General features: G+C 35.4%; 1 protein-coding gene across 4 annotated transcripts in view; it reads right to left on the bottom strand.

The window, feature by feature from the left end:
* Positions 1 to 14,899, bottom strand: part of clstn1 (calsyntenin 1) — a 58,360-nt gene that overhangs the window by 2,743 nt on the left and 40,718 nt on the right. For all 4 annotated transcript variants that reach the window (XM_030139822.1, XM_030139819.1, XM_030139821.1 and 1 more), the window contains 6 exons: positions 14,308 to 14,456; positions 12,301 to 12,545; positions 9,036 to 9,206; positions 7,759 to 7,904; positions 7,477 to 7,612; positions 2,877 to 3,061 (listed from right to left, as the gene is read on the bottom strand). In XM_030139822.1, the coding sequence (XP_029995682.1) occupies positions 2,877 to 3,061; positions 7,477 to 7,612; positions 7,759 to 7,904; positions 9,036 to 9,206; positions 12,301 to 12,545; positions 14,308 to 14,456 (1,032 nt within the window). The remainder of the gene's footprint in view (positions 1 to 2,876; positions 3,062 to 7,476; positions 7,613 to 7,758; positions 7,905 to 9,035; positions 9,207 to 12,300; positions 12,546 to 14,307; positions 14,457 to 14,899) is intronic.

Raw genomic sequence — 14,899 nt, forward strand, 5'->3', positions numbered from 1 at the left:
TATTTCAGACAGTTTTTCTCTGCAACAATACGAGCTACAAGAATATTTTTATTTAGCTTTAGTAAAAACCATCGTCAGTAATTCCAAGAAGAAGCAATAATTTTAGTCAAACATAACAATTAAGAGTGGGGTTGCACTAATGAATATGTTAAACTAATAAACAGCTATTTTGATCTATTAACAGTGATGAATAGTTTTCTGGAAACGATCAGCTTTAGAGTTAAAAATGTGCAAAATTTTCATACTTTTTAATAAGACAACAGTGCAGCTGGGCTAATGTTTTCAATACATATGATAAAGTTATTAAATATCCATAGGTTTATGTATATTTGTAATAGATTTATGAATCCTACACTAAGAAAAGTAAATTTAATGTGCAGACTCTCACAGACAAACACTCCTTTTGAGTAGAACACTTTCTTTCAATAATTCAAAGAATTTAACATTTTTACTCCAAAATTTAGCATGGAAACTACAACCAGCACTATTTTCACTACATTTGGTCTTTATTTTTATTCAGTTCAGTCTTTTTTCAGCAAAAAAAAAAAAGATAATAAAAATCCTCTGATTCTAGACTAATTATATTTTTTAATCGATTTACTCCAGATATGGCAATGGTACAAGCTTCCTGATTGCTACTAACTGACTTCCTTGCACAACATAATATAGAAATGAAAATTCAAGGAAGCAAAAGTAATAATACACACAAAAAAAGAAAAAGGGTCATATTCGAAAAGGAGTCAGATGAAGCATAGCTTATTAGCTCTCATCCCTTTGTCTAAACCAGCAATATGTACTTTATGGTTTTGTTACTCCTCTGTATCTGTGTTTTCCAAAATTAGGGTCAACACCCAAAATGTGTCGCAGAGCTGTTGTCAGAGGAAAATATCACACTAATGAGATATGTGACTTCGTTTTCCTAATTATATTAGAAGGAAAGTGTGACCTTTAAAAAGCGATATGAAATGTCAAAGCAAATTGAAAATGACTGTTAAAAATACAGGACAAAACAACAAAAAAAAAGAGGGAAATTACAAAAATGCTGTAAAGACGCAGCAATAAAATGGCACAAAAGAAACCAAAGGACAAAAAATGTTACATAAAAAGACACTTCGGAGACTGCTGAGATGGTGGAAATGTCAATAAAATGTAGATCTAAGGCTATTTAAACATATTTGTAAATTTGGGTCTTGAGACAAAAAAGGTTTGGGATCTACTGATCTATAGCGATAAACATATTTATAGTTTTGGCTTGTGAGAACGTCACATTGGACTTCATCAACATTTTCATCATTTTGTAACATTTATATTCCAAATAACTACTCAATAAAAAAATTATTAAACCCCAAAAAATTATTAGACCATCAAAAGTCATCAAAAACAATGGTTATGTATGAATCAAGTACTAACTCCTGTGTGTATCATATGACTAAAATAGACGAAAGAAAACATGGAATGCCTAAAAGCACTGTTTTTGTCAGTACAATGCCATAGATATTGATGTAAGAACTGAAATGATTTTGGTTATTATCAAGAAAACATGGAAAATGGATAGATATCAGCTCTGAAATTAAATTCTTATGAGCTATTTTTGTTATCATTATATTTGTCCAAACAAATGTACCTTTAGTTGTACCAGGCATTAAAATAAACAATAAATTGAAGGAAACAAGGGTGGTCTAATAATTTTTTCCATGACTCTACATACAGTTAAAATAATTACTAGCTGCAGCTCTAATGAACAATAAAACCAGTGGTCTCTTATATACAGGGTGGGGAAGCAAAATTTACAATAAACATTTGGTTGTTTTTTCTCAGCAGGCACTACGTCAATTGTTTTGAAACCAAACATATATTGATGTCATAATCATACCTAACACTATTATCCATACCTTTTCAGAAACTTTTGCCCATATGAGTAATCAGAAAAGCAAACGTCAAAGAGTGTGTGATTTGCTGAATGCACTCGTCACACCAAAGGAGATTTCAAAAATAGTTGGAGTGTCCATAAAGACTGTTTATAATGTAAAGAAGAGAATGACTATGAGCAAAACTTTTACGAGAAAGTCTGGAAGATACGATTAAAGAAGAATGGGAGAAGCTGTCACCCGAATATTTGAGGAACAGATGCGCAAGTTTCAGGAGGCGTGTGAAGGCAGTTATTGAGAAAGAAGGAGGACACATAGAATAAAAACATTTTCTATTATGTAAATTTTCTTGTGGCAAATAAATTCTTATGACTTTCAATAAACTAATTGGTCATACACTGTCTTTCAATCCCTGCCTCAAAATATTGTAAATTTTGCTTCCCCACCCTGTATTTCCTCCCTTTTTCATGCTGTGCTGCCCTGACTGAGTTATTTTGACTTCTACTTTCTATTATGATCAAGATTATGTCAATATAAAAATAACATGTTTGTGGGATTGTGAAATGTGAACCCACTGTGCAGATATATTTATATCCTGCACACAAGCTGTTTCATTAACCACAACATTTCACTTTGGAAGACAAACTGTTGATGCCTCTTTCTTGGCTCGAGCATCAACAATGCCGTAAATCTCCATGAGACTAAATAGCTGAACAAAAATAATCCACATAGAATTCTATTCTTTTTTTTAATTAAAGAGGTAGCACTCCATAAATATGAGCACAAAGGCTCTCGTCGCCCCCACTGGACTGTCAATCACTGCAGCTTGACTGAAACTAGGCCGCAGTCAGACACAGCATCACCCAGAGAGCATTATCAAGTGGAAATCCGTCTGTAACCGGATCAAATGAGTCAAATTCTGCTCCTCTGGGCACATTTTCAAGGGCTAATCACCGGGAAAATGTTTACTCGTGTGATGTGAGTTCGTATTTTTTTTTTTTTTTTTACCTCCATGGGGTTGACAGTGATTGTCAGAGCGGAGTCATCCCAGTCCATCTCGTTCTCCTTGCCGTTCTCCTGGTCTCTCATGGTGCGTTGGTGTGCAGCCCGGATCCTGAACACGCCCAGGATGATCATGAACACCAGGAAGCTGACACACACCACGATAACGATGGTGGCGGCACTGGGGACGACTGCAACACAGCAATCAAACCAAACAAACGCTAAATAACAGGTTATGTGTCAGCAGGCTCTGGATTTCACATTGAAGAAGGAAAAAGTCACAGCTTTTGGTGGGAAATTATTGTTTTCATATCTTTCTGAAAACATTTCTCTGCTTTCAACCACTTGTAGACTATTGTTGCAAATTTGCCTCAATATTTGACTGTTCTTGTAATGAGGTGCTGCTCACTGTCATTCATGGACCAATTGTGTAATTAATTTCTCGACATTCTACTGATTTTTGGATCATTTTTGTTTTGTTTGGATTGTTGGCTGGAAGAATTGATTCGTAGATGTATTAATAAAATAATCTATATACCTGAGACTGGAAAATTTGTTTAACCCTTTATCGGGCAATTGACAATTTTTGGTAATTTCCACACAAATTACAAGACAGTAGTCACTTTTCCATTGACCCTCAAATTGCACAAATATAACTTGTGCATAAAAATTTGCCTAATGGAAAAACGATGATTTCGCCAAATCATTTTTTTTATTTAGTATGGGATAGAGGGGTAATATATAATAATAATAAATATATCTGTAAATTAACACAATATTTACATTCTTCACCATGCTTAGGGAATGACTTCTCATGTCATCTCGCGATAAAAAATAAATCATCGCATTTGTGATTTAATGGAAAAACTGACATTACACACTTCTGTTTTTTTTGATATTTAGTAAATATCGGTAAAGTTTTGCACAAATGTCCAATGGAAAAGCGACTAGTGACAGCAACAGTTACAGTGAGGACAGTGAGGCAACAGTCTCAGGTCCAATGTGGTCTCCAGGGTCTGTAAGGTCCACCTCTGCATAAACAGTGAGTGGGCCTGCTTTGTTAGGTACCATGAAGTAATGGTACTAATGTAAGAAATGATGTTCAAAGGGATAATGTGGATGTGGACAGGTGTCTGGATCAGCACTGATATTGCTGTTATGTTCTGAAAGTGATGCTCCGATATTCTAAAATACATGTTACTTTCACCTTACATGTGTTTTTCTTCTATTTTTTATATTTACTTGTATTTTTTTTTCCACTTAAAGGCAAGGAACTAAATATGTTAACTTTATTGACCTTGATTTTCTACTTGACAATAACAAAAAAATAGAAAAATTGTCATGTTAGGTCCTCCAATAACACACTAAGATTGAGTTTTTCTATGACTGCCCTATAAAGGATTAATTACTATTCTGTCAATTATGCCTAATGTCACGAATTTGCATCATAGCCATTGTATGTGCTATGTTAAAAACTCTAATTTATTTAACATCTGCTTGACAGCAACAACACAAATAACTTTTTATATCATTGTAATATTTAGGTAGTAAAGTTTATTTCCTTTTGAGACTGCTGATGTTACTAAATGGAATGCAGATGAAGGTTTTTAGCGGCTCTGTGTGTTGTTTTTCTTTAAATAGCTCTGCCTGTGTCTTTACAACCTGCTCCATTTTGTCCCATATTAGCAGAAAAACACATCTCATGTGCGGTGGCAGCCTGACAGCTAGAAGATTACGGAAGCTGGGAAATAAAAGGTTGTGCTCAGAGCGCCTCCCGTACAGATGTCACAGACAGCACTCAAGTGTAATCCTTTAACTTGTCCCATTAAAAAAGGCAGGAAAACCACCAGTCTTTCATACGTGCCCTACTTCTGCTTTACAGACCATAATCCACAGCCATGCCGATCGTATCAAATACGCCACATATTTTTACAGCACAAGTAAGCAGATTAGTTGTTGATAATGATGTTTAGTATCATCTGTAATAACATATAAGTGAACTGAGGCACATCATGCTCCTTCACTGTGATCTTTGAGTTCCACCGTGCTGAATCACATCTGTCCAGAGGTTAACACTGACCGGATGGACATTAGGAGAAAGTGTTCTGAGCTCAAACAGACAGGATTTATGACATAATACACATATTGTGAGTCAAACATGACATGGCAGGGACTGTTAACACGTGCACTCCATGTACTGTACATGACATGGACAACAATGTTGGGCTGTATCACACCCACAATTTATTGGGCTTTAGATTCCTATTGACTTGCAATGTTATAATAAATATAATCATGTCATATCATGTAAACCTGTATTGTGTGAGAGTGTGGGTGCTTGAAAAGGGTGGGTATTTTTGGGTTTGTCTTACTGTAAAATGTGTTGCCTTATTGTTACATGTGTTATTTATTTTTTGTGCTTGGGCCCCTCTCAAAAAGCTCTTCAGCTTCCCAGGATGTCCCATTTCACATAATGTAAATGCAAAATGTAATGCTTTTATACTTGGTTCTTTTAACAGATATGTGAATAAATAAATGAAATTAAATGAAATGTCTTTTTATTTGTCAATAAATACCTGAATAAATGTCAAATCTATACTTCCTCTAGGCTTAAAGTCTGATTTTTCTTCATGAATGAGAGCTAGTTGTGGTTTAAAATGACTATTTCTAATAATTACATTTCAGAAATCTAGATGTAGCGCATCAAAAACAACTATAATCATACAAGTGTAACATTGAGTGAAGTTGAAGCATTTTGTGAGTGATTTAGATGACATTGTAAACAAAATTAATCCTCAAGATGAATAGTGCAGTGATATTTATTACAATGTAAAATTATATTGTGACATTTGTCAATATTGTTCTATTAGTAATGAAGCACCTGAATTCAATATGTCCAAATACTTTTGTCCATATAGTGTACAAAAAGTGGGGAATAGGAAATACCAATGTTTACTTCATGTTGCATCATCACATATATCATATCTGGAAGTGATCATAAAAAAAATACCAGGATCTGACCTAAAATGTGTTCATCTTTGGTCCTTCTAGCGTGTTTCATGAAAATCAGGACAGTAGTTTCTGTGTAATTCTTCTGTCAGAGAAACAAACTCAGATTTGAAAACTTCCTTGAAGGAGGTAAAATGAGATACGGACGTTTGAGAAGGTGTTCACATCAGTGTAATACAAGGACGAGGAGAAATCTGTGTTTCAGTTTGTCTTCCTATGAATTTATATTTTCCAGTTTGAGGGCAAAAGTGTTCACAAGGTTCACACTGGAAAAACAGTACAATGCAGTACTCATTTTTCTTAAAATTTAGTGTGTAAATGCAACAAACATGAAAACAGCAGCTACATCATATCTATATTTGCATTTTCTTAAAGTTTAAGTAAAACTAGGTGGATTTTTATTCATTTTTTCAGAAACTGAATTGACATGTGAGTAAACAAGTCAGCAGATATTTTGGCTGCTTATAAGAAGTCCCATGTTGACGATAATGCTGCATTTGGATCTAATAAGTTTTAAAAAGTCAAAAGTTCTTCTGTTACAGGGATGTCTGCAGATCTTAAGTCTTAAATTTGATTGACCTAAATTAAGGCCTTAATTATCCTTAAAAGTGATAATTAATCCATAAATCTAACACTCCAGGGTCTTAAGAATTCTCAATAAATGACATTTCTGTATTTACTTTGGAATTCGTTATAAAGTATTAGTCATATGTGTAATTAGTGTTGTTCATTTTATCATCATGGAAATGTTAATGTGTAGATCTTCCACCAGTCGTTTATGGGTGGTGGGAGTTCAGGTATGAGCTTTAATAGCTTGAACGTCAGTAGCAGAAACATTAGCCATGGACACATGGAAATGTAATGTTAACTGGACTGAAACACGGTTAAGACTGTTTCAACACAATAACTATGAGGCCTGTTGGACTGTTATTTACATGAATGTAAGGTCTGAAACTTAATTATAGAAGCCTTATGTACACATGCCTTATACTATGAACATGTGTGTATGCTTGCATGTACATATGTCTATAGGGGAATGTATATATGTCATGTTGCATTTTATATGTATGTGTGTATACATTTGTATTTGTTTGAGTATATATATATATATATATATATATATATATATATATATATATATATATATATATACATATATGTGTATATGTATACATCTTTTTCTTGTTGTTGTTTGTGATATTTTGTACCTATGTTCAAGTGTAAGTTTGCGCTTTACAAACCTTGTTACATTTGTCCATGGGGATAGGTGGCTCATTTTTTGTTTTTTTTTTGTGTGTGAGCATGTTCTGTTCTGTATAAAAACAACAGTTCCTATTGTTTAGACATTTTTTGCACTATTGCAGTAAAAACTCAATAAAAAAAATAACCTTGGTAATTACAGAAGCCTTGAAAAATGTCTTAAAAAGCTGTAAATTTAACTTCATCAAACCTGAAGATACCCTAGTGTTAAGTGCACAATGGCTTAGTTTGCTTTGAGACAACGCTACACTGTGAAATACATACATTACTACTAGAAGTGTGAGAAAAGAGACACTTTTCCATCAACCTGTACCGTGTTTGAACTGTGTTTCAGTACCTGAGGCCTGATGCGCATTAACCAGGTTGTGGCCAGACAGATCTACAGAGGCGTGATGGATGGGGTTGATGAAGTTGGGCTGCACCATGGCGTTGTTAGCATGATCCACTGGACTGGCTGTGTGGATAACATTCACCTGGAAAGAGAGTAAAGCACAAAATGTCACAAACTGTTGAAGAATCTCCATTGGTGAAGTATTTTCCAGGGTGTCCACAGATGCTAAATCCTTTGGTGTCAGTGCGTCACTGCAGGGTGACGTAAGTAACAAACGCTCGGTCATACCTCGACCTTGAAGTCATTGCTGATGTAGCGGCCGTTGAGTTCAGAGCAGACCAGTTTGAACTTCCTGTCAAACAGAGCCTCCGTGTGCCAGTTCTTGTAATGGATGAGGTGCAGGACCTGCTCATAGTTGGCCATGGTATTCACACCTAAACACACAGAGAGGCAAATATGACTTACACGGCGGTAATAAAAAAATTCAAGGCGAGTTTGGATAGGATACATGCAGACATTACAATCCAATAAAATAACTCCCTGAAAAAAAGGTTTACTGAGTTTAATATTATAACACATTTTACTTGTTTAAAGGGGTTTTATGTAGTATTGATATTCTAAACTAGACAGCAGGGGGAAGTCTCACACCAGAGTACACTTAGTTCTACCAAAACTACCAATGAATCAACTCTATGTGTCCACAAACTGTCACTCACTGAATAAATAATGTATAAAGCTCACTGTTTACACATTTGTATTATGGTATCAATAGGTTTTCTTCTTCAAACTAAAACTCATAGACGCTCATTTTCACAGCTGCTTAAAATTACGCGGTGTCTTATAATCTTCACATGCTCTGTCAGCTGATAGTTTACATTATAGCTCTGTTAACTTAGCTCTGTTTTCAGACTGAAAACAGCCACAGTAAAACCACTGATCACCTCTGTTTCCTGTTCGATTTGTGTTGTGTATAGCTGAACTAAAGATCTGTTTAGAATCGTCCAAACAAGGTCAAAATTATTGAAGGTTAGTCTGAACTGTGGATCAAGAAAGAGCAACGTAGCAAAGATAATATCATCACGTAATAATTTTATATCTTCGTAAACACTGCCATTTCACCATCAAACTCCATTCTTTTCATTTATATCTGTGTCCAGTGGTGAAACCAAAAACTGTGCTTCTAGCTTTCATGACTTTGTCACTGTCTTTGACTCTAAAAGTAGTTTCTACTCCCTCTAGTGGTCACATAAATCCCCTGACCTGTCACTGCAAAATAAATTCAGTTGATGTCTCCACAATCCAATACACTGGCATCTTTGTCATAACTTCATAACTCTTCAATTGAAACACTGATGATACTTACTGCTGTCATTTTTTAACCTTGAAAGTAGAAATACTACATATAACCCCTTTTAAATTGATTTACATAGTGCTCTATCTAATGTAAACAAATTCAATACCTTTACATTTAAATTATGTATGGTTATTTGATAATAAAACAAAAACAATCAAAACCCAGGGCTACTGCTGCTTGGGGTAACCCCACTCCTGCTCTATGTTTGTACCGGTGATGACGAGGCCGAGGTTGGATGAGCTCATCTCCAGGCCACGCTGTTGCAGTTGAGACATGTCCACCTCCAGACTCTCATGCTCTCCGTCCAACTCGTCTCCCACTACAGTAATTTCACACGTGTCCAGATTGTGCATGATCTCCTCTGACACTACAGTCTCCTGAACTGAACACACAAAAGAGAAAACACATTTATTTATTCTTCCACTTCAGGACAACATTGTTGAAGGTAGGCGTGGAATCGAATGTGCTGTAAAAAGGGTTTTACAGCTGTTGTTAATTATCACGATCTGTCCCTTTAATACAGTTACATACATGGTCAAAATATCCACTAAACATCAGAATACACTACAGACACTGAAGAATGATGAAACACGTAAAACAAAAATAGGTTGTAAAGTTTGAAAACGGTAAAATGGCTGCAGCTGCATACATATACACACACACACACACACACATATATATATATATATATATATATATATATATATATATATATATATATACACATACACACACACACACACATATATATATATATATATATATATATACACATACACACACACATATACATATATATATATATATATATATATATATATATATATATACATACACACACACACACATATACATATATATATATATATATATATATATATATATATATATATATATATATATATATATGTGTGTGTGTGTGTGTGTGTGTGTGTGTGTGTGTGTGTCTGTGCATATATTTGAAGGGGGTTTATATATTTTTGTATGTAAGTATATTATGTCCGGCTGTATATAAACTTAACAAAGGTCCAGTACTTGGGGTGGGTGGAGTGGGTGGGTGGGGGGGGGGGCAGTTGAATAGGAACTGGAGGCAACAGTTTCATGTTCAAGTTGTATGTTTCTTTTTATACATTTGAAAATTGAAAATAAAAAAGATCTTGATCCAAAAAAAAAGCTACAGCTGAAAAGATTAAGTGTAATCTGAATAATTACCGAATAAATACTGTTGGGCTACATTTAAAAAATTCACACAGTAACACTGGAATTTAGACAAGAAGATAATTGAAATAGAAATACAACAAAGAACAACTAAGGTCATTGTGCTGCTGAGTTCTTCAGACAAAAACATAAATAAAATTATGTAATAATGGTGAGAAGGAAAGTAAGACGATCTGAAATTAAAACAGAAATAGCAGCACAAATAAGAAGGTATACCTTATGTGCTTATATTTATCATCAAGATGTAAGAAGCGCTGGCTAAATATTTAAAATGAAGGCATTCGATTTGATTTCATTTAATCAAGGTTTTGCTTTCTGAAAACTGAAAAATGCCCACATTTCAAGATTTAGATGATTCCTCTGGAGACTTTTCTTGCTCAACAAAAATTCAACACAACCTGTTATTTTCTTGTAATATATTAATGATGAATGTGTTTGTCCAGTCATATATGTATGTATATAGGATTAATGAACAAAAAAAGAATAAAATCTGTTAAATTTGTAAATACTTCTTTAAATTGAACAAAAAAAAAATAGATTAAATTTTTTGGTTGCATAATCCAGCATTTCAGGCACATTTATTGCTATTTTATTGTGCCATATACATACCCTACTTTCTACTGACAGCTATGAACTGAATAAGTCTGTTTGTATAATTTTCTGCAATTTTACTTTTACAGAACAGCAATTCAATATATATAGTTGATATAATCTTATAAAATAGAGCAACAACATGTCTGCTGGTGGAAAAAAAGATGTCATTGAAATAAAAAGATGCAGACTGTATTCTCTAGTGATTTATACTCCATTTCTTGCATAAATAGTTCACATTATGCCTGGTTTGACTCCTGTTTAGTGGGTCTTGGTCAACCCCTGTGGCTTCTTCTGTTTTGGTTCGGGGTAGGTGGGGCAGGTTACAGCAGGTAACAGCAACAGATCACTGTAAACCCTATTGTTGTATTGGGCCGTCTGTTCACCACAGGACATTGAATCTGCCTGTATCTGTGTCAACCCCAGTGTACGTCTATTGTGTCTGCTCTTCTTAGTACATGTACGGGCCTAACAGATGGCATAGCCGGTCCATTGACCCTTCCCATAAAGTAGTAAACAACATATCACCCTCCTCCCTCCCCTCTCTGTCCGTTCAATCCCTCCTATCCTTAAGGCGTAATCCTCAATGTCAACAGCTACTGTATATCTGGAGAGCTATAAATTATACTTTGACTGTATCTATGATCCCATTCAGAGACTGACATAATCCATCAGAGAAAAGGGATCACTCTGCTTCAAACAGCTCCAGGAGCCAAACGGCTGATATTTCAGACGTAGTGTTAAAGCAGAAAGAGTTTGGGGCTGTTAAGTGAACAATACAAACAATCCACTGAACATGATGATCTACATCTGCCACTTCTCCTTAACCCGTAAGGACCCAGTGTCACTTTGGTAGCAGTTCCCAAATGATTTTTTCTCTGTATTTAACTTAAGTGACTTATCGCCGTTTATTGTAATATTGTCTTCTGTATTTTGTATTTTTTCAGTGACAATCAAGTATTTTCCTACATTTAATTTACTAATCCCGTCGAAGTTCATAAAAGCTGAGAATAAAGTTGAGGGTTATAAAAGAAACAGGGAAAACTGAAGAAAAAGTGACTTTTTCAGCAAATCTCCAAATAATTCTGGGCAATAAACCATGCAATAAATACGCATATGTATAGTCTCTATACATGTCTATATATAAAATTATGTGTGTATGGGTGTGCGCATGAGTATCTCCCCCTATCCAACCTGTGGCATGATCAGCATGTGCACAGCGGTAAGTAGTATTTATAGGTTTTTTGGATTTGTCTTTATTTTGATTTTGCTCTTTTTTGCTCTTGTGTGCTTTGCTCCTACAGATCTGGAATTTCCCCTTGTGGGACTAATAAAGGAATATCTTATCTTATTTACTGAACATAAACCAAGTGTCACTGATCCAACTCCATGGGTTTTACTGGTGAATCAATGTTGTAGAAGATGACGGTGTTTCCACGTTCACTACGGAGCCTCTGAATGTACAAACGGGTCATATCTTATGACTATGAAAAGATGACAAACTGCTTTTTACACCAATTATTTACATGTATCGATAGGATTAGTGGATCAACAAGGATTAAACAGTTTATAACAGTTGATGGCTTTGGTCACTGGTGGATGTTTGGGTCTTTATGGGTTAATTCTGGCTGACGTCAGTTTCAGTGTCTTACATGTTCCTCTCTTACCCGTGGGGTCGTCATCGGCTCCCTCGGCCGCTTCGGAGTCGGTGTCGGATTCCACTTCCCGGGTGATGGTGCTCACGATTCGCAGCTCTGGGAACAGTGTCACGCCCTCCTGACTCTCGAACTCGGCGGCGCTGCGGGCGAAGTGATCGATGCCGCTCAGGCTGATCTTGGGCTCTTCGGGCTGAAGAACCATCACGTAACCCTCAGCGTCGGGCACTGATACGCAGGCCTCCTCGTTGAAGCACCTGAGGAAGGTCATCACGATTTATGAGCGGAAGTTTGTGTTTAGCTGGTGGTCAGTCCTGTGTTTTAAAAGTCATCTTTAGGTGGCCTGATGTCAGTTCCAAATGCTTCCCAGACTTTTTTTTGGGAAACCACTTCTTAAATGACAATACTTCATATTTAGCAAATCTGCATGTAAGACCATTTTTACAGCCCTATCACCACTTAATATTTTGAACAGGTAAACCATCCACTTCAAAGAGATGTGCTTAATAACAGTACAAAGAAAACATACATTTTAATTACTTCAGTGAGACAAAATTTATGTATTTACTCAACAGGCTCTCATTTTTTCCCCACAAAATTAACACAATGTAGACTATCCTTGCATTATAGATTCCATGTACAATGTTCAGCTATAGCTATCAGAACACTATGAATATCAGTGTTAAAAAACAAATTTAGAAGATGCATTTGTCTGTCATAAATATCAGGATCTTTAAAAATGATTGTTGTTTCTTAGAGGAATTCACGGGGTCAATACCGCTAAACTAGAAATGCACCAACTGGGAAATTCTGGGCGCTTGCTGATCCTGTTAAAATAGAAAAAAACATTAGAGAGATACTGATGTTGTTATTGTTTGCTCCAGTTGTACTGGGAAAACAAAGACTTTCTCACTTATTATTTTAGTCCTTGACTGAGCACAAATTCTATCATCCATACACATGAAACAATGTTCAATTTAACACAGCAGATAAACATCAGATGCTGCCTCTGATGTCAATCAACCAGACTGATACCGATCTTTGCCCAAAAAACCTGTGGATCCGTAAATGAAACATAACCGTATCACTGTACTGAAAACAACAGGATGATAATGAATGTTCTTGTGTTTATATTTCATCAAACTGCTCCAAAAACTGTGCAGCTACATGTCCTCATACCTACATGACAGAACTGACAGAATAGGCTGATTGCCAGTGACTTATATGCACAAAAATGTGGACACAAAATACCACAGATACCATTAGAATACATTAAGTATCTCTCCTGTTTAGACTCCAACAGTATTTGCGTTATTTTTAAGTGAGACTAAAATAGGAATGTTTTACATAATGAAAACTATAAAGTATTACATCTTAAAAACATAATAAAACATTGAATCACCTCTTGTTTCTACTGGTGAATAGATTAATTTAATAATGGGGAAAATACGCCTACAAACCACAGTCATTTCTACATTTTATTTTGACATCAACCTTAGATTGTATCAGGATAAAAATGTTATTTCAGTGTTTTCTATACACTTAAACGAATGAGGTGACATTCCTCCATGAAAGGTAGAAGTAGTATGCATCTACAACAAAATACAAATGTTAAACAGCAACAATGACTGGAATTTATCTTGAAAAGGCTGAAGAGGCTTGAGAGTTTCAATACAATGGTTTCATACATAATCTTTAAAAATGCTGCTCTTTTGTTACATACTCAGACTGTGAATACATATTTTTTTTAGTCACATCAAAGAGAATAAGAAAACAAATGCAGAATGATGCAGCTCTTCTCCCTCTGTCATCCTCAATCCGTAAACAGTAGATATTTATTCTCTTTGTTATGGAAATTAAGCAAATTCACAACCTTTACTTTATGTCTTCATTTATCCCTCCATTTTAAGCAGCTTGTGTCATATGTTTCGGTTGCTGCTTCTCTCTGACAGCTGAGGTAACACATCACAGCTCAAGATAAGAAGAGAATAACAGCTGGAGAAAGGATTTTTGGCTTACTTGACGGTGGTGGAAATGCGAAGATGCCTGATGCCGGGAGTTGGGAACTGGCGGGAGTTCAAGTAGGAGATGTGCTGCATGACCTTGTCAAAGGCATCAATGTCATCGCCCTCCACAGTCAGAGAGGACTGGTTAGGGTTGAACTCCACCTGAGAGAAGAAAATGCCAAACTACTGTTATTTACAGTCGTGGAAAAAATTATTAGACCATCAAAAGTCATGAAAAACAACAGTTATGCAATCAAGTACTAACTCCTGTGTCTATCATGTGACTAAAACTGACAGAAAAGAAAACATAGAAATCCTAAAAGCACTGTTTTTGTCAGTACAATGCCATAGATACTGAAGTAAGAACTGAAGTGATTTTGGTTATTATCAAGAAAACCATGGAAAATGGTTAGATATCAGCTCTGAAATTAAACTCTTATGAGCTATTTTAGTTATCATTATATTTGTCCAAACAAATGTACCTTTAGTTGTACCAGGAATTAAAATGAACAAGAAATTGAAGAAAACAAGGGTGGTCTAATAATTTTTTCCATTACTGTACATACAATAATACGAGAATAAGCGCCAATGCTGAGCTAGTCTCG

This window comes from Sphaeramia orbicularis, chromosome 7 (genome assembly GCF_902148855.1).
Source record: "Sphaeramia orbicularis chromosome 7, fSphaOr1.1, whole genome shotgun sequence".
Lineage (NCBI taxonomy): Eukaryota > Metazoa > Chordata > Actinopteri > Kurtiformes > Apogonidae > Sphaeramia > Sphaeramia orbicularis.